This window comes from Podarcis pityusensis, assembly GCF_964106645.2.
Source record: "Podarcis pityusensis genome assembly, chromosome: 6".
Classification (NCBI taxonomy): domain Eukaryota; kingdom Metazoa; phylum Chordata; class Lepidosauria; order Squamata; family Lacertidae; genus Podarcis; species Podarcis pityusensis.
In genome coordinates this window covers 693,840-714,185 of record NC_138030.1, presented here as the reverse complement: position 1 = coordinate 714,185, position 20,346 = coordinate 693,840, and the positions used below count along the sequence as shown (strand labels likewise).

Below are 20,346 nucleotides of genomic sequence, written 5' to 3'. Positions count from 1 at the left end.
TTATTTATATCCCGCCCATCTGGCTGGGTTTCCCCAGCCACTCTGGGCGGCTTCCAGCAAAATATTAAAATACAATAACTCATCAAATATTAAAACAATTCCTCACATGTTAAAAGCTTCCCTAAGCAAGGCAGGGGGTGGGACTAGATGGCCCCTGGGGGTCCCTTCCGGGTTCCAATCCCAGAGAAGCAAATAAAGGTATTCCCCTGGAGGTGAGGGGGTGGCTCTAGGCGGGGAGGCGCTCTGCCCATGCTCAGGAGCGCCCCGTTGGGGCCTGGACGCCGTTGCCAAGGCGACGCCGCCCCGCTTCCGGGTTCCGGCGCCCGGCGATGACGCAGTTCCGGGCGCCTCTCCCTCTTCCCGCTTGCTTCTCCCTGGAGGATGGGGGCCGCCCGGGAGGCCGAGCAGCAGCCGGCGCCGGAGCCCGAGCGGGGCGACGAGGAGGACGAGGAGGACGAGGAGGCGGCGGGGCAGGAGGAGGCGGAGGAGGAGGCGGCGGCCGGGCCCGGGGGGTCGGGCGCCGCGGTGAGGGGAAGGGGAGGCCGGGGGGGGGAGGCCGGGGGGGGGGAGGGGAGGGGGACCCCATTCCCGGGGGGGGGAGAGGGAGAGACCCCCGACTGAGGCGCCTCTCGTCCCCCAGAGCCCCTGGAACATCATGATCAAGCACCGGCTGGTGCAGCGGAGGGGACGGAGGTCGCAGGTGATGACCAGGTGAGCGGGGGGGGGGAAGGGGGGGTCGAGGGGAGAAACACCCCCCCCCCACACACCCCCACACAATGCCGGATTTACGTAGAGGCTAAACAAGCTTTACCTTAGGACCCCACTTTCTGGGGAGGCCCCCCCCCAAAAAAAATTAAAGGGGAAAAATGTACGTTTCCAAAATATAAGATAAAAAACAAATGAAATAAAACCTACCTACCTGTTTTGTTGGCTCCTATGATGTAAATCAGGCATAGGCAACCTCGGCCCTCCAGATGTTTTGGGACTACAGCTCCCATCATCCCTAGCTAACAGGACCAGCGGTCAGGGATGATGGGAGTCGCAGTCCCAAAACAGCTGGAGGGCCGAGTTTGCCTATGCCTGGTGTAAGTAATGGGCCCCGCCTGCTAGCCTGCTCCCTAAAATATCACATAGTCATACCTCGGGTTGAATGTGCTCCGAGGCACCCCGGAAGTAATGGAATGTGTTACTTCTGGGTTTCGCCGCATGCGCAGACCATCAAAATGACGTTACGCACATGCACAGAAGTGGCAAAACGTGACACACGCAGACGCACCGTCGCATCTTACGTTCCATTCAGTATGCGAACGGGGCTCCGGAACAGATCCCGTTCGCATCCCAAGGTACCACTGTATTTTGTTATGTGCAAATGGCTTTAGATACCTGTTAGGTCCGTAAATGACCATATAGCATATATTCAACACAGAAAACATTGACAGTTTGTTGTTGACAAAGGACAGCTGGACATATCAAGGGCCCCATTGCCTTCAGGAGCTGAGGGCCTCATCAAACCTAAATCTGGCCCTGCACACACCCCACACGCAACAGCGGCAGGAGGAGCCCCTACCAAGCCGGTTTCTCCCCCAGTACCTGCCCTTTGCTACCAGCTCCCCCTGGGCTGAGGATGCTCATCACCTGGAGGCAGAAGGGAGAACAAGAGAAAGACCTCACACACACCCCACAGCATAGGAAGCGATGGGGCTGATTGGACCAAAAAATCCTTTTCTCTCACTCACACACACGCAAATACCACTGCAAGCAACCGAAGGCAATCCTCCAGGCTCTGGGCACGCCAACAAAAATGAATAAGCAAATTAGGAACCTGTCCACATGACACAAAAACTGCACGTGTGCTATGCAAAAGAAGGAAAGGTCATTATCCTGCCCTCCCCTCCTTTGCCTTGCCCAAGGTGCTGCACTTCCTGCAGGTCAGATGAACAATGAAGCTGCAGGTGGGAAGGTTTGGGACAGGTAAAGCAAAGTCCTTCTTCACATGACGCAGTATTGAACTGCAGAATTCACTCCTGCAGGAGGGTAGAGATGGCTGCCAAACCAGACGGCTTCAAATTATTACTATTATTAATTATTATTATTTAGATTTGTATGTCACCCTTCATCCATACATCTCAGGGAGGTTCACTGCATATAAATGCAAGGTGAAAACACAAAATACATAATAAAAAGAACAAAATAAACCACGTGCTTGGGAGTGATTAACAGAGGAGAGGCTATCATTGGCTACTAGCCAGCAACACTTCTGAATACCAGTTGCAGGAAACCACAGGAGGGGCATGTTGCTCTTTTGCTCAGATCCTGCATGAGGGACCCCTCTAATGGGTGTCTGGTTGGCCACTGTGAACACAGGATGCTGGACTAGATGGGCCATGGGCCTGATCCAGCAGACGCTGCTTACGTTCTGCTGCAGAGCCCAGGGGTGTGCATGTGTTTGCTGGCTGCATCCAGCCATCTCTCGGTCCAGTTTTACAGACCCCGTGGTTTCCATGGACCTTCTCCGAGCCGTCCTGCAGCCCAGCATCAACGAAGAGATCCAGGCTGTCTTCAGCAAATACATGAAGGTAAGAACATCAGAAAGGCCCGTGATGGACCTGCCAGCCTTGTGAGGCTGTGCAGGGGACCTGCCCACATTCAGCCTCAGGGTGCCTGGGGAGGGCAGACCTTTCCCCCCATTCAACCCATTGGGGCTTCTGTGGGCAGCAGTGAGAGGGAGCTGCTGGCCCAGGTTTCAACCACCTCGCAGTATGCCAAGTCGGGTGAAGCTTGGGAAGGGATGGGTGGCACTTTGAGGGGCAGCTAATTTGGTCTGCGCCATCCCTGTCGTTCCCAAGTTCTTCCAGAAGGCCGCAGGGAACGTGCGGGAGAATGTCGGGGAGGACGTGGACACGGAGCAGCTCATCCAAGAGACGTGCCGGAGTTGCCTGGAACAGGTGGGTGCCTGAGGGTCTTCCTTGTTTCAGGAATGATTGCCCCGGGGGAAGGGCCTCTTCTGGGGGCAGAAAGCAACACCAGCAGGTCTCAGGACCTCCCAGGATGAAGCCACCTCTGCCTAGCAGGATGCTACAGGGGGAGTGAGACATGTCGTCGCTGCTGATGACTTCTGGCCGTGACGGCGATGCGTCCGCAGGCAGTGATGCTTCCGAATAGCACTTCCTGGAAGGCCCAGGAGGGGAGAGTCCTGCCCTTGTGCTCAGACCCTGCTTGAGGGTTTCCCAGAAGTGCTTAGCCCTGAGAGAACAGGATGCAGCGCTAGAGGGGACCTCTCTTACCTTATCCAGCAGGGTACCTTCTTTTGTGCCAGACACACCTCTGTGGAGTAGGAATTCCACAGCATTTTGAGGTTCCTGATTCCCCGCATGCTGCTGTTGTTAAAACTAGGGTCCTGGTGTCCTTGTGCTCTGCTGGCAGAGGACCATGTGGGGTGTGTTGCATCCCCCCCCCCAGTCTTTTTATTTATTCATTCTTTTCAGGTTTATGCATTGCACTAAATTTACAATCATTTTCACATTTCAGAACTTCATTTCCTTCCCCCTCTTGTTGCAATTCCTTAAATTTATTTTTAATATCTTCTACATATCCAAATTAACTTACCGTAATTTACTCATTTATTCATCTACTTTAAATATATGCTATTATAAAACTGCAGGTTATTACAACAATCCTGCCAATGTTCTTATCTATTTACCATTTATCTGTAAATATTCAATAAACCATTTCCATTCTTTTATAAAAAACTTGTTATCTTGATTTCTTATTTTTCCGTTAAGTTTTGTCATTTCTGCATATTCCATAAGTTTTTTTTATCCATTCTTCCTTTGCTGGGACTTCTGCTCCTTTCCATTTTGGGGCGAGTAACATTCTTGCCGCTGTAGTAGCATACATGAATAAGTTTCTATACAGTTTCAGTAGTTCTGGCCCTGTAATTCCCAAAAGACAAGCTTCTGGGGGGGTTTTACAATCATTATTTGAAACATCCTTTCCAATTCATTACATATCCTTTCCCAGTAAGCTTTAACCTTACTACAAGACCACCACATATGATAAAAACGACCTTCTTTCTCTTTACATTTCCAACATTTATTTGGTTTAGATTTATACATTTTTGCCAATTTACTCGGTGTTAGATACCAGAGATATATATGTTTTTCATATAATTTTCTCTTAGAATATAACATGCTGTAAATTTTATATCCATATTCCACAATTGTTCCCATGCTTCCATATCTATATTATGACCAAGTGTCGCATTGCCCCACCAAACCACCTGCTGCTTCCCAGTGGCCATCCTCAGAAGCCTTGAAGCGGCTACAATTGGCAGTTGGCATATAATTCCTAGGATCTTAAGGGTTCCAGCACAGGGTGCTGAGCACAGACTGGGTGCCTCGACCATCCCTGCTGCACTCCTGACCCTTTCCTCTCCCTCCAGGCCAAGCTCCTCTTCTGCGACAGCAAAAAGTCTGCTGCCAGGCTGCCCCACGAAGTGCCAGCGATGAAGGTAGAAACCCTTTTCTCTCTTCTGCAAGGGACGGGGCTGGTGCTTTCTCTCTCGTACCCGGGCGTGGGACCTTCAGGTGCCTCTGAGCAGCCATCGGCTATCAGCCCTGTGCCTCCTCCTGGGGAGGACTTTGGGAGCGCTGGCTCGGAGCAGAACTGCCCCAAAGGGTCCTGCTGGCCAAGGAGCGTCAGAGCGGGGAGAGACAAATGCTTCTCCCATTTCCAACTGAGCCTCTCTTCTCCCTGACCAGCGTGCCAAGCCGATGGAAGAGGAGATGAGCCAGCAGGGAAGCCCCATCCCCAGAAAGGTAGGAGACCCTGGGAGCTGTTAGAGAAGCAGCAGCGGCGGGGGGGGGGGGTGTCACTCTGGAGCTCAACTCCTGACCCTTCAAGATAGGCCAGGGGCAAGGGTCACCAGGGTACGTCACCAGCCAGAGGGCATTCTCGGTGGTGGCGCCTGCCCTGTGGAAGGTCCTCCCATCAGATGTCAAGGAAATAAGCAGCTATCTGACTTTTAAAAGTTACAGGTCCGCCATAGTCGAAACAAAATTAAAAAAAACCTTCCAGTAGCACCTTAGAGACCAACTAAGTTTGTTATTGGTATGAGCTTTCGTGCGCATGCGAAGTGTATCTGAAGAAGTGTGCATGCACACGAAAGCTCATACCAATAACAAACTGAGTTGGTCTCTAAGGTGCTACTGGAAGGAATTTTTTAATTTTGTTTCGGCTTTTAAAAGACATCTGTTTAGGGAAGCTTTTAATGTCTGGCGTTTTATCACTTTAATTATTATTACCATTAATTCTGTTGGGAGCATCCCAGAGTGGCTGGGGAAACCCAGCCAGATGGGCGGGATATAAATAACATTATTATTATTATTATTATTATTCAGGCCCCTCCCTGTGCTGTGCTGCTTCTGTGGTTGTGGGCTGGGGGGAGGTCTGCTCCCAGTGGGGGCAAGGCTTGCACCACCAGGAGGAGCAACTGTTGGCCAGGAGACACTGTAATAAAAGATGTCCTTTTTCAGAGGAAAGGGCGGCCTCCAGGACAGAGCCAGGCAAACGACCGAGCGGCTCCAGTCGGGAGCACGTAAGTGTGGCATACAGCTGGGCTGAGGGGGGTCTATGCTGCAACCTCCATTTCCCCCTCCCACAGTGCTTGGGAGAGCCCCTGCTGAGACAAAGGCAGGAGTCAGTTCAGCAGCAGAGAGAGCAAAGCAGCCAAGCCTATCATAGGAACCAGTAGAAAAAAGACAGTCACGGATCCGAGAAATTACACAAAACAAATGAAATACCGTGAAAATCCCTGAAACAAGACGTAATCGACTAGAAATAGTATCTTATAGAATTAAACTAAATGACAAAAATCAAAAAGTTTAAGGGAAAAATTAGAAAAATCTAGAATTGAACAAAGTCTTAAACTTGCCATTTAGGTTTTCAAACCTTTTTTGTAAACTCAGTTTTAGAAACTGTACCTTTGAGTCCTCAATCCTTTATTACTGTGCTTTGCTTCACTTAGGTCGAGCTAGGATTATAATACTTCAGAATTTTTGGGAGTTTTACCCCCTTTCTTTGAATTTGGTCATTTAAGGCTTATGATTTCTCTTATTTCCTTTTGAGGAAACTGAATAGTTCAGTGAAACGAGGTTTGTAGCCGGCATCCCGTTAAGGCTTTGTTCAATTGATCCCGTTGGGCTTTGGGTAGGGCTGAGTCCCCTCAAAGCAGAGCGCCCGGCCCTTTCAGATTCACCTTTTGTCACATGATTCTCAGCTCCGATGCCATCTCTCCTTTCAGGTGGAAAACCAAGTCCTGCGAGCCAGTGCAGAGGGATGGTCCCAAGGTAGGCTGTGCCCTGCAGCCCCCACCCCCTTGCTATGCAGAGTCTCCCGGGGCGGGGGGAGATGGGGGGACCTTCCTGCAGGCAGAGAGCTCTTCTGCCAGGTCCAGTTCTACTGGATTTAACTTGCTTCCGCAGAGCCTGTAACACAGAGGTATTCCACCTGGCTTTCAAGTTGAACTTAGCCTGATCTTTTATTCCCCTTCCTTCCCTCCCCCTCCCCTTTTTATGAAGATTACCCGCTCTGGGATCCCACAGCTCCTCGCTGGCCCAAACAGGACTAACTTAGCCAGCTAGCCCTGGTGATCACCTAATGTTTATTGTAACACAGAGGTATTCCACCTGGCTTTCAAGTTGAACTTAGCCTGATCTTTTATTCCCCTTCCTTCCCTCCCCCTCCCCTTTTTATGAAGATTACCCGCTCTGGGATCCCCTGGTCTCCTCGCTGGCCCAAACAGGACTAACTTAGCCAGCTAGCCCTGGTGATCACCTAATGTTTATTGGATGGATTTCCCCCCTAAATTGATTTTGGAATTCTGAATTTATTGTTATTTTATACTGTATTTTATGCTGTTTTTTGTTGCATCAATTAAGTGTTTTAAATTTGTTGTTAGCTGCCCTGAGCCCGGTTTTCTGAACCAGGAAGGGCGGGGTATAAATAAAAATTTATTATTATTATTATTATTACTGAACACCAGCTGTCAGGGACGGGGGGACACAGTGGCAAACGGCAAGGGAGGGCTGCTGAGTGCACATTACCACTAAGACTTCCCCAGAGTAAGACCGAGTCAGCAGCAAAACCTGAAGCGGGGATGTAGTGGAGGGAGGCATGAGCAAACTAACTTCTCTCCTTTTCCTCCTCCTGCTCCTGCTTTGCAGTGGAATCCCTCACGGATCACAGACACCACTACCTTCGTCCTTGGATCAAGGGCCAACAAGTAAGCCTTTGCCAGGCAGGGGGGCACAGGGCTGGGGGGGAAACCAGGTGGATTTTTGCGTGCACACCCCTTGGGGACAAGCAGAGCACTGAGCTGATAACCACAGACTGGCCAGTGCTTCTTTGAGGTGGTTTGGATTGGATTTTGGATTTGATATCCCGCTTTATCACTACCCTAAGGAGTCTCAAAGCGGCTCACAATCTCCTTTCCCTTCCTCCCCCACAACAAACACTCTGTGAGGTGAGTGGGGCTGAGAGACTTCAGAGAAGTGTGACTGGCCCAAGGTCACCCAGCAGCTGCATGTGGAGGAGCGGGGAATCGAACCTGGTTCACCAGATTACAAATCCACCGCTCTTAACCAGGTGGCTTTAGGCCAGGGGTGTCCAAACTTTTTTCAAAGAGGTCCAGATTTGATGAAGTGAACATGCGTGAGGGCCAACCAAAGTTGTGGAGCTTTTTTAGGATTTTACCCCAGGAAATAAACTGCCACAGGCGCCGGGTTAAACCCAATTAGGCCCCTGAAACGGACTTTGGACATGCCTGCTTTAGGCATATGTCTGGGTGGCAAGGATGGGGTGCAATTTACCAGGTGCAGAATTCTAAACCCCCTCCCTTTTTGTTCCTGATTCAGAGCCCTGGGGATGGGAGGAACCAGAGGCAGGCTCTACATCAAGCACCCCCACCTCTTCAAGGTCAGTCATTCGACCCCCCTTGACTCTGCCCCTCCACATCCTCTGCCCTCGGACCACAGGGGAAGTGAGCTGGTGGCATTCTCAGAACACACACCCGTCAGGTCTTGACAGGCCTCACCTAGGAAAGCAGGCGTGGTTTTCTTTCCCTGCCTGTTACTGTCCTCTGGCTCCTGAGTACAGTGGTACCTCTGGATGTGAATGGGATCCGTTCCGGAGCCCCGTTCGCATCCTGAGTAGAACGTAAGATGTGTCTGTGCGTGCGCGGGTTGCGTTTCGCAACGCATGCGCGTGACGTCATTTTGAGAGTCTGCGCATGCGCAAGTGGCAAAACCCGGAAGTAATGTACTTCATTGCTTCTGGGTCGTTGCAGAGCGTAACTTGAAAACGCTCGACCTGAAGGACATTTAACCCGAGGTATGACTGTATTTGTGTTTTGTGCACAGAGCTTTGAGTGGTTGCGGTAGAGCTCACTGCTCTTCCCTGTGTGTGTACCTGTGGGTACCTGTAGGACCATTGACCCTAGTGTTTCCTTTCCCCCCCCCCACACACACTCAGACCTCCTTTTCCACCCCTGAGCAGCAGAAAAGTCTTAGAATGTGAAGAGACGTTTGCACAGTAGACCCCGAGGGTGGTGGCACAACATCTCTCCGTTTTTCATAGAATCACAGAATCGTAGAGTTGGAAGGGACCCCGAGGGTCATCTAGCCCAACCCCCTGCAGTCCAGGAACCACAGTTGTCAATATCCTCCTTAAATTGTGATACCCAGAACGGGACACTCTATTCATTCAGGAGGTCTCTCACAGCCCAGCCTGCATTGCTTTATTGCAGTATGTGTCACCCACATCCTCTTGACTTCTGTCTCTCTCCCAGTATGCAGCTGATCCTCAAGACAAGCACTGGCTGGCCGAACAGCAGCACATGAGAGCCACGGGGGGCAAAATGGTGAGCGTCCCAAAGCCTGAGGAAAACAGAACTGAATGCACTCTGAACGGCACGACAAATTTAACGGCGTTTATGAGACCTTCTGCTGTCTAGGGCCTCTGCTGCTTCCTTTATGCAGTTTTCATAGAATTCCTAGAGTCAGAAGGGAACCCAAGGGGTCATCCAGCCCAACCCCCTGCTGCAATAATAAAATTTTATTTATATCCCACTCTTCCCAGCCGAAGCCGGGCTCAGAGCGGATAACAACAATAAAAGTAACACAACATTCTAAAATCAATTCATTTTAAAATCAATTCAAAATCGAATTAATGACAACCATTGGGCTAGAGTTCTGTGAGGATTACAGAAGGAGGGGGTCAGACTGTGCCTTGGCCAAAGGCTTGGCGGAACAGCTCTGTCTTGCAGGCCCTGCGGAAAGATGTCAGGTCCCACAGGGCCCTGGTCTCTTGTGACAGAGTGTTCCACCAAGTTGGGGCCACAGCCGAAAAAGCCCTGCAGCAACCACAGCTAGAGCATCCCTGACAGAGGACCACCCAACCTCTGCTTCTAAAACCTCCGATGAAGGAGAGCTCACCACCTTCTGGGGGAGTCCTTTCCACTGTTGAACTGCTCTTGGCCTCAGACAGTTCTTCCAAATCTCCCTTCTTGTCATTTGAATCCACCGGTTCGGATCCTCCCCTCTGGAGCAGCAGAAAAGAAGCTTACTTTGCAAGCCCCCGAGAGCTGTGTGGTGGGCCTGTCCGGCTGGGCTGGGCTGGCTTCTCCTTTACAGGCTGCAAACTGCAGCCTTGCCATAGCTAGCAACTCCTCGGTCTCTCTCTCTCTCTCTCCTTCCCAAGGCCTATCTCCTCCTGGAAGAGGACATCCAGGATCTGGCTATGAGCGATGATTACCGGTGAGTTACAGAGCAGGCCCTGCTTGGGGTGCGGATTCTGCCCCTGTGCACAGCTGAGCTTTGTGTCCTGCACAGGGCGCATGGGCGTGCATGGAGCCAGCCCCCCAAGTCTCGGAGGACCCACACGGTCCCACATACCTGGTGCTGGGGGGACGACTGTTTGGGGGGCAGGTAGGCAGGCAGGCCCGAGTCCTAAGCTGGCTTTCCTGTCCCGTTGTGCCCTAAGAGGTGCCCCCTCTTCACGGGATCTTCCTCTCTCCTCCAGTTCTTCCATGGATCTGAAGATGGACGAACTGAAGCCCTTCACTCCTCCGCCATGGATGACTGCCAAGATGCGGAGGTTCATGGAGACCCTTCGCAGCGAAGGGGAACTACCGCTGCCACCGGAGGGGACTCAGGACACATAGGGCCTCATCCTGTCCTCACCCGCTTCCTCCTTGAGCCACCGGGCAGTGATGGGCTTGCGCTGCCCGCTGGGCTTCCTGAGGGCAGGCAAGAGAAGCCGCCGGGCCCAGCCTGGTCACCCTTGGGCAGTGATGCAACACAGGATCCTTCCCAGGGGCTCACCTGCTTCCCGTTTCTGTACTTTAATTTTAGGAATAGTTTGGAAATAAACACGTCCGCCTGACCCCGCTGTGTCTCTCTTGAAAGGCTGGGAGGGCGCAGGGGATAGGCCTGTCCCTGAACCAAATGTGCTTCAAATTGGTGGATCCACAAGTCCATGGGGTGGTAAAGGTAAAGGGACCCCTGACCATTAGGTCCAATCGTGGCCTACTCGGGGGTTGCGGTGCTCATCTCGCTTTACTAGCTGAGGGAGCTGGCGTTTGTCCGCAGACAAAGCCGCTTCTGGCAAACCAGAGCAGTGCACGGAAACGCCGTTTACCTTCCCGCCGGAGTGGTACCTATTTATCTACTTGCACTTTGACGTGCTTTCGAACTGCTAGGTTGGCAGGAGCAGGGACCGAGCAACGGGCGCTCACCCCGTCGCGGGGATTCGAACCGCCGACCTTCTGATCAGCAAGTCCTAGGCTCTGTGGTTTAACCCACAGCACCACCCGCGTCCCCTCCATGGGGTGGAGCTCCATGCAATAAGCCTCTTTTTTGAAAATGTGGGGTTTTTCCAACAGCTCTCAGGAGGGGGAAAGCAGCAGAAGCTGCTCCCTTCTCCTCTCTCTCCCGCTGAGCACGAGCTTTGCAAATTCCCTTGTGGGTGGACACAGGAAGGAAGCAGGAGGAATCTGATGAGTAATAATACTTATTACTATTTATTATGTCTTAGATTTTATACAGCACTTGTAAAAACCTCAAAGCAGTTTGCAATAATTATAAGGCATTAAAATTAACAATAATTTAAGGCTTTCCAAAAAGTTAAAATAGCACTAGACTGAAAACAGATTAAAATTGGCATTAACTATGTAAGCATCTGGACAGGCAAGTCTAAACAAAAATGTTTTTAGCAGGTGCTGAATATTGTGAAGGCTCCTGCCTGGTGTCAATAGGCAGGGAGTTCCAAAGTGAAGTGGCTGCCACACTGGAAGACTCGAGTCCTTACAAATGCAGAAAAGGGGTCTTAATGTGCTCCTGTAACACACCCTATTCTCAAGGCTTACTGTGTAAAGCACAATTGGGGAACCTGTGGCCTGCTGGACTAAACTCCCATCAGCCCTAAGCACTGAGCCTGCTGACTGCGGCTGATGGGAAGTAATAGTAATCAAGGGAAGTAATAGTGCCACTGTATTCTGCTCTGGTCAGACCTCACCTGGAGTACTGTGTCCAGTTCTGGGCACCACAGTTCAAGAAGGACACTGACAAACTGGACCGTGTCCAGAGGAGGGCAACCAAAATGGTCAAAGGCCTGGAAACGATGCCTTATGAGGAACAGCTAAGGGAGCTGGGCATGTTTAGCCTGGAGAAGAGGAGGTTAAGGGGTGATATGATAGCCATGTTCAAATATATAAAAGGATGTCACATAGAGGAGGGAGAAAGGTTGTTTTCTGCTGCTCCAGAGAAGCGGACACGGAGCAATGGATCCAAACTACAAGAAAGAAGATTCCACCTAAACATTAGGAAGAACTGCCTGACAGTAAGAGCTGTTCGACAGTGGAATTTGCTGCCAAGGAGTGTGGTGGAGTCTCCTTCTTTGGAGGTCTTTAAGCAGAGGCTTGACAACCATATGTCAGGAGTGCTCTGATGGTGTTTCCTGCTTGGCAGGGGGTTGGACTCGATGGCCCTTGTGGTCTCTTCCAACTCTATGATTCTATGATGGGACCTGGAGTCCAAGGACACACGGAAGAAAGAAAAAGAAGCCATAAAAACTGAAGGCGGGAAGGAGAAGCAGTGCTTGAAGGTGTGGAAAGTAGGGTTTGGGTTTCAGGGAACAAGGAAGCAGGAAAGAGGAAAATATTGGGGGAAAGGGGAGGAGGAAAAGAAAAGGGAGGAGTGTAGAAAGGTGAGTGGAACTGGCTGGAGGGGAAACAGCAGAGAGAAGAAGAGAAGGCAAGGGGTTAAGGCAGCAGCCAAGTTGCCTTGGGAGGAATGTGACACAGGCCTGTCCACTCTGCACCCCAGCATCTCACCAGAGCACCTCATCCCTTTCCTCTCTAAACCAAAAAGTCCCAAATGCTGCAATGTTTCCTCGTCAAGGAGTTGCTGCATCCCCTTGATCGTTTCAGTTGCCATTTCCTGATCCTTTCCCAGCTCTCTCAGATCCTTTTGGGAGGTGAAGCAACCAGAATTGTGCACAGGATTAAAAAAAAAACACCAGTACAGTACACCCGTGCGAGGTTGTTGTTGTTGTTTAGTCGTGTCCGCCTCTTCGTGACCCCCTGGACCAGAGCACACCAGGCCCTCCTGTCTTCCACTGCCTCCCGCAGTTTGGTCAAACTCATGCTGGTAGCTTCAAGAACACTGTCCCACCATCTCGTCCTCTGTCGTCCCCTTCTCCTTGTGCCCTCCATCTTTCCCAACATCAGGGTCTTTTCCAGGGAGTCTTCTCTTCTCATGAGGTGGCCAAAGTCTTGGAGCCTCAGCTTCAGGATCTGTTCTTCCAGTGAGCACTCAGGGCTGATTTTCTTCAGAATGGAGAGGTTGGGTCTTCTTGCAGTCCATGGGACTCTCAAGAGTCTCCTCCAGCACTAGAATTCAAAAGCATCAATTCTTTGGCGATCAGCCGCCTTTATGGTCCAGCTCTCACTTCCATACATCACTACTGGGAAAACCATAGCTTTAACTATATGGACCTTTGTTGGCAAGGCGACGTCTCTGCTTTTTAAGATGCTGTCTAGGTTTGTCATTGCTTTTCTCCCAAGAAGCAGGCATCTTTTAATTTCTTGACTGCTGTCACCATCTGCAGTGATCATGGAGCCCAAGAAAGTAAAATCTCTCACTGCCTCCATTTCTTCCCCTTCTATTTGCCAGGAGGTGATGGGACCAGTGGCCATGATCTTCATTTTTTTGATGTTGAGCTTCAAACCATATTTTGCTCTCTCCTCTTTCACCCTCATTAAAAGGTTCTTTAATTCCTCCTCACTTTCTGCCATCAAGATTGTGTTGTCTGCATATCTGAGGTTGTTGATATTTCTTTTGGCAATCTTAATTCCGGCTTGGGATTCATCCAGCCCAGCCTTTCGCATGATGAATTCTGCATATAAGTTAAATAAGCAGGGAGACAATATACAGCCTTGTCGTCCTCCTCTCCCAAGTTTGAACCAATCAGTTGTTCCATATCCACTTCTAACTGCGAGGTAGGCCAGTGCAAGTCTTGACTAAGGGCAAATTGTACGCCCTGCATTTTAAACACATCACTTCCACGCACACACATCTGGGGAAATGTAGTTCAGTGCGAACTACAGTTCCCGAGAGTCCTGGGCGGGCGGGGCTCTTTCAATTCCTGGTCGCGGCCCCTTTAAGAGCCCCGCCCCCGGCTTCCTTCTTTCCGAATCGGACCCGGGCAGCCAATGAGCGGCCTCCTCCCGCCGCGCCCGCCGCCCGTTTCCAGGCGCTCCCATTGGGCGGATCGAAGGCCAGCGCGGCGCTGATTGGCCGCTGCGGCGGAGCTTTGCAACATTCAAACTGGGGCGGCTGCTGCCGGCGAGGAAGAGGAAGAGGCGCCGCCCGACCCGCGCAGCCCGCCATGGCCTCGCAGAACGCCGACCCCGCCGCCGCCCGCCACGCCACGAAGGCCGCCGAGCCCGGCAGCGCCGCCGCCCGGGGCTCCGTCCGGAGCAGGTAGGGGGAAGGGGCAAGGGGGCTCCGGGGCGCGGGCAGAGTGCCTAGCCGGCCCTTCCTGTAGGGGGGAGGTTGCCGGGCTCCTGAGCGCCTGCAGAGTTCCGCCGTGCTTCTTCCTGCGTGCGGGGGCAAGGGGGCTCCGGGGCGCGGGCAGAGTGCCTCCGTGCTTCTTCCTGTAGGGGGGAAGGAGGTTGGCCCTCGGGCTCCTGGGCGTGTGCAGATTGCCTGGGAGACCCTTCCTGTTTGCGGGGGGAAGGGGGCTTCTGAGCGCCTGCAGAGTGCCTAGGCGGCCCTTCCGGGAGGGGGGGAGGGGGGAGGTTGCCGGGCTCCTGAGCGCCTGCAGAGTGCCGCCGTGCTTCTTCCTGTTTGCGGGGGCAAGGGGGCTCCGGGGCGCGGGCAGAGTGCCCCCTGCGGACCTTCTCTTTCCGGACCCCGCCCTGCTGCTGCCGATCTAACCCTCTTTCCCCGTCTCCGCCCCACAGGCTGCAGCAGGAGCTGATGACTTTGATGGTGAGTCGCCCTTTCAGCAGCCCTTGAACTGCTGCTCTGCTTCTGCATGGGGAGCCCAGAGGGGGCTGGGAGCTTCCTGCCTTCTGCCCAGGATGGATGCCCTTTAAGGGTCCCGGCCGAGTAAGGGGGGGATGGGGTGCCTTGGCTCTGCCAGGGAAGGAGGAAGATCCATCTTGAATGTCTTGAGCAGCCCAGAACCGAGCCAGCGCCCCTGGGCCGGGGCGTCGCCTTCCATCTATTTCTTTGCTTGCTTCATTCAATTTATACCCTCACTTGATTGTAGCTGAAAACCTCAGCACAGGTTAAGAATTTGAGATGTATGTAATGAACGAAAATGAGAACTGAATAAAAAAATTAATAAAAATTAAAAACCTCAGCGCAGTATAGGAAAAAGTCAAAAGAACAAAAAATCCCACAAAAAAATAGTACAGAAATAAGTTAAAACACAAAAGGTTACAAGAACAATGTGCTGGGGAAAATTGAAACACATCCACTTGTCTAAACAAGAACTATGTTGTCATTATTATCTGTTGAAATTGTTAGTCACTTTATCTTGCTCAAGGACAAACCAAACAAAATACACATGGATGCAGTAAAACCAGGTGGGTGATAAATTTAAAATATCTCACTCAGGCACCATAAAGTGTTCAGTGAAGACAGCTGTCTCATCTCAAGTGGCAGGGAGTTCCAAAGTGCAGATGCTGCCCTGAAAAACTGAATTCTTACAAATGCAAAATGGGCATCATGGGGCGCCTGTGACAGGGCCCGATTCGCAGTCCGAAGCGGTTGAGTGGGCAGATAGGAGGCAAGGCAAGCTCCTAGGTAAACTGGCCCCAAGTTGCTGAGGGTGTTGTGGGCAGTAATAATAATAATACTTTTTATTATTTATACCCCACCCATCTGGCTGGCTTTCCTCAGCCGCTCTGGGCGGCTCCCAACAGGACACTGAAAATGGAATAAAACTCCAAACATTCAAAACTTCCCTAAACATTACTAATGGAGGGGCAGCTTGTGAGGCTGTGCGCTGCCTGAGGGGGGCACCCTGTTGCCCCGGGGGAGGAATGTGGGTCAGCCGGCCAGGGCAGTTTTCCTTCACCCTCCTGGGTGAGGCAGCCCAGTGCTTCCAGCAAACCGCAAAGCGTCTCCCAGTTCCCCCTTCAGCAGCCACTCTTGCCTGTTTCTCCACGCAGATGTCTGGGGATAAAGGGATCTCGGCCTTCCCAGAGTCAGACAACCTCTTCAAGTGGATCGGGACCATTAATGGAGCAACTGGGACAGTGAGTTGGGTCGGCGGGGAGGAAGCCTTGGGCCTCGGAGGTCAGCCTCATCTTCACAGGCGGAAGCAGCAGCAGCAGTTCTCCAGGGTCTGGGGAGGGGGGTCTCCCCCATGCGCAGCATCGAACCCAGAACCTTCCATGCGCAAGGTGCAGCCACCCTGTGGGGTGAGAACTGGGGCAGGGGGTAAGGCAGGGACCCCAAATGAGCCATGCTGCTATCATCCGTTTGTCCTGGGAACAACAATGTCCATCTGAGGGTCCCGGGTGCTTGGCAGTGTCTGGAGTGCTGCGCAGACCTGGGAACATGCAATGTTCCCAGTCTACTCCAGTGGAGTCCAGGGTCAGGTTTAAGGTGCTGGTGAGAGAAGTTGCAGCCACAGCAAAGGTGGCATTTTTCCATCTCCACCGTATTAAGCAGTTGGTCCCTTGCCTTTCCCGCACTGACCTGGCCACAGTGATCCATGCGACGGTCACCTCCAGACTTGATTACTGTAACTCGCTCTACGTGGGGCTGCCCTTGAAGCTGACCCAGAAATTCCAGCAGGTGCAGAATGCCGCGGCGAGGCTCCTTACGGGGTCCTTGCTGCGGGATCACTTTCATCCAGCGCTTTACCAGCTGCACTGGCTCCCGGTGGAGTACAGGGTCAGGCTGAAGGTGCTGGTTTGGACCTTTAAAGCCCTCTGCAGCCTAGAACCCAAGTACCTATGGGACCACCTCTCCTGGTCTGCCCCACGGAGGACCTAAAGGTCCACAAATGACAACACCTTGGAGGTCCCAAGTCGCAAGGTGGTTAGACTGGTCTCAACTAGGGCCAGGGCCTTTTCAGCACTGCCCCCGACTTGGTGGAACGCTCTGTCCCAAGAGACTAAGGCCCTGTGGGACTTGACATCTTTCCGCAGGGACTGCAAGACAGAGCTGTTCCGCCTGGCCTTTGGATTGGACACGGTCTGACCCTTATGTTTCCCTCCCCTTATGGTCTTGATCTATGGGCTTCTTTTAAAATGAGGCTGCATTTTAAATTGCATTTTAACCTGTATTTTAAATTGGGTCCCCCCCCCTTTTTTACCCCCTATTATGTTTTTACTGTGACTTTATTGGTGCTAGCTGCCCTAAGCCTGGGGAGGGGTGGGTAGAAATACAATTTTCACTACTACTATTATTGTTGTTATTAATGCAACATGACCTCTGTGCACGTGCAAAGTGCATTCTGTTATGGCCGTGTATTTAGCCCGCATCCTGCGGTTAGAAGGCAGAGACTGAAGTTCAGGCCACTGTCGTCTCTTGCAGAAGCCTTCCGGGTCCTGCCGCTGAGGGCAGAGCAGTTTGGAGATTGCCTAGGAAATGAGGCATATAGGAAAACTGCTGCCAGATTTCACGTGCTTAAGGCAAGAGGGAGTGGCTGCTGCCTGAGGTCAAAGGGGTCCCGAATCTCCTGCAGCGTTCTGTTCTCACAGTGAACAGTTAGAAGCCCACAGACAGTGACGGGAAAGGGTGGAAGCAAGTGGAGTTGGGAATCTTGCCTTGAGGCAGGAGGCAGCGTGTTGCAATGGTTAGTGTGCCAGACTTGGGGCGGGATATACCACTCGGCCATGAAGCTCACACTGAGGACTAGTCACCTGCCTCTCAGCCTAGCCTCCCTCACAGGGCTGTTGTGGGGATTCAGTGAGGAAGGGAATTATTATTTAAGGTAGATAAGGACAAGATGAAATTATACAACTGAATATAAATATAGATGGGAAACGGCTATGTATTGTGAGTACTTATCTACTTTTTAAAATTTTCACCTATGATCTTTTTCTTTTACTTTATTTCTTTGTTCTTTTTTTCTTTTTTCTGATATCTTTCATTTCACTGCTTTATTGTGAATAGCATTTTATAGAGGTATAAATAACTGTAAATATGAAAAGAGACAAAATATTCTCTCATTTTTTCACCTTGGTTAGATGTTTTTTGTGGTTTTTGTATTTTCTTTTGTTGTGAATATGTATGTTTTCTAATTTGTACTTAATAAAAATATTTAAAAAAAATAAAATAAATGAGGAAGGGAAGAACTATGTACATTCCCTTGAGGGCCTTTAGAAAAGGTGAAATATAAATGCAAATATTTATAATTAGATGGAATGCAGTGTCTGATTTATGCCTCTCTGCTCTTCACCCAACCTCTGCCGCCCCCTTCCTCCAAAAGGTGTATGAGGACCTGAGGTACAAGCTGTCCTTGGAGTTCCCCAGCGGGTACCCTTACAACGCGCCCACCATCAAATTCCTCACCCCCTGCTACCACCCCAACGTGGACCTGCAGGGGAACATCTGCCTGGACATCCTCAAGGACAAGTGGTCGGCTCTCTACGACGTCCGCACCATCCTGCTCTCCATCCAGAGTCTGCTGGGAGGTGAGTCAGAAGCGCTGGGGGCCTTGGGCTGGGGGGCTGCTCCTGCCCTCCAACTCCAGACCTGGCCTGGGGTCCGGCCAGGACCCTCCAGCCCCAGTGAAACAACCAGCACACAGCTCTACCTGAAGAACTCCTACCCGGTCTTGTCCTGAGAATTCAAGGTGGGCTTGCATGATCTTTCTTGCATGAAAGCCGTTCTCTGCGCCTCATTCGTTTTTCCTTCAACAGCGGCGCTGAAAACCCCAAACTGATTTAGCCACGGTTGGGTTGGGCTGGATGACCCTTGAGGGTCCCTTCCCTCCTTTGTCCCCCACCCCTGGGGCTGTGCTCAGAAGATCTTCCTGGCTGCAACTTTGGCCGTGGGATCTGGTGGGGGTTTCTGAGCTGGGAAGAGTTCCCTGGCCTGTTTCTGGAGCATAGGGGGTGCAGTTGAAGGATTTCTCCCCCCCCCCCCCCGGTAGTCTTGGGCCTTTGCCAACCGCAGCCCCCGCCCTGACGGCAAATCTCTCCCCGCAGAGCCAAACGTCGAGAGTCCGCTGAACACGGAAGCTGCAGAGCTCTGGAAGGACCAGGCAGGTGGGTGTCTCAAAATTCAGATTATGCATCAAGGGAGGGAGGCATAGCGATGGGGGGGGGGTGTCTTTCTGGATCTCCTTTTCTCTCCTCCCCACATCATTTTGAGCCCCAGAGGATGCTGCGAAGATCTGTGCCTTGCAGCATGTACAGAGGGCCAGGGGAAAGTCCTCTGGAACTTGGAGGCAGAGAATGGGCCAGAGACACTTGAGACTGGGGCGGAGAAGGGAGTGTCGGGGGCTGTTTGGAGGCCCAAGGAAGCCCCCCACTTGAGTCCTCAACAGAAGTGAGCCTGGGGGGTGGCTATGGAGGAAGAATCAAAGCCACAGCGCCGGATCCTTTGCCCCCACCCCACGGAAATCGGGGTGTGTGGTTGTCTCTTCCGCCAGCTCCCGACTGCTATTGCAGTCCCGTTTGACATGGCCTTGGGAGGGAAGGGGGAGTGTCTTGGGGTTTTTTGGGGGGGTGCCGTTGCACAGGATGCAAAAGCCATTCAGAAGCCCCCGCCTCCTTCCCCTGACCTTCGTTTCCGTGTCTCTCCCCCCCCGCAGCCTACAAGAAATACCTTCACGAATCGTATGCAAAGCATATGAAGAACCAGGATACCTGATGCCCCCCCCCCCGCCCCACTCCTGTCTTCCGTCTCCCCCCTGGTGTTGTGTCCGTCTTTGCACCGCTTTCTCTGTGAATGCCACTGTATTATAGACTTGTTTTTAAATTTATTTGGCATTTTGTCCTGTGGATTAATGTATAAATAAACCTGTTTCCTTTTTGGGGGTTTTTTTCTAAACGGGCGCCTGGTTCCTGCTCTGCTTCTGCTGCTCACCTGGGCCCCCTATATTGAAACCCAGAGGTGGGGGGGGTCAGCTCAGAGCACCTCTCCCTATGGATGCCGCAAGAGGGGGCTGACCACTGGGCCGGGGGGGGCCACACTTCATTCTACACCTGGGAGCCCGAGTGTGGGTTGCTGGCTTGGGGAGGAAGTTTTGTAGGCAGCCAGGAGAGTGGCCTTGGCCAAGATAAAGCGACTAACAAATTTAATAAATAGTAATAGTAATAATAATAATAATAATAATAATAATAATAATAATAAATAGCAGGGGTTCTTGAGACTGCCTAAGAAAAGCCCTGCTGGATCTCCTACTCTTCCCGCCCGCCCTGGTTAGATTACCGTACTTTTCCATGTATAAGACCAGGGTTTTTTTCATTAAAAATTATGCTAAAGAGTGGGGGTCGTCTTATACATGGAGCCATCTCCCCCATTTTCTTAAATTTGACTCCCCCAAAATAGGAGTCTTATACACAGAAAAATACGGCGGTTCCCTTGAGGAGGCTGCCATTCGCTGCCTCTTGCAGCTTTGAATTCCAGGAGCTGGTTATGGGAGAAGACATCATCACATTGTCGGCTTGGGAGGAACCCCCAAGGATCATCCTCTAACCCGGCATTTCCCAACCTTGGGCCTCCAGGTGTTTTTGGACTACAACTCCCATAATCCTCAGATAGCAAGACCAGTGGTCAGGGATGATGGGAATTGTAGTTCGAAAACAGCTGGAGG

General features: G+C 51.7%; 2 protein-coding genes across 2 annotated transcripts; both read left to right on the top strand.

The window, feature by feature from the left end:
* Positions 1-366: 366 nt before the first annotated feature.
* Positions 367-10,440, top strand: DNTTIP1 (deoxynucleotidyltransferase terminal interacting protein 1). The gene is made up of 13 exons (XM_081011499.1): positions 367-525; positions 641-711; positions 2,480-2,576; positions 2,847-2,945; positions 4,442-4,510; positions 4,761-4,817; positions 5,535-5,596; positions 6,302-6,347; positions 7,224-7,282; positions 7,914-7,974; positions 8,846-8,917; positions 9,757-9,812; positions 10,078-10,440. Exons 1-13 carry the CDS (start codon positions 382-384, stop codon positions 10,217-10,219), a joined length of 1,035 nt encoding a protein of 344 aa, XP_080867625.1. The 5' UTR covers positions 367-381; the 3' UTR covers positions 10,220-10,440.
* A 3,483-nt stretch (positions 10,441-13,923) lies between these two features.
* On the top strand, positions 13,924-19,580 carry UBE2C (ubiquitin conjugating enzyme E2 C). Its single transcript, XM_081011698.1, has 6 exons — positions 13,924-14,039; positions 14,522-14,549; positions 15,740-15,826; positions 18,013-18,217; positions 18,734-18,793; positions 19,342-19,580. Exons 1-6 carry the CDS (start codon positions 13,945-13,947, stop codon positions 19,398-19,400), a joined length of 534 nt encoding a protein of 177 aa, XP_080867824.1. The 5' UTR covers positions 13,924-13,944; the 3' UTR covers positions 19,401-19,580.
* The last annotated feature ends 766 nt before the right edge of the window (positions 19,581-20,346 follow it).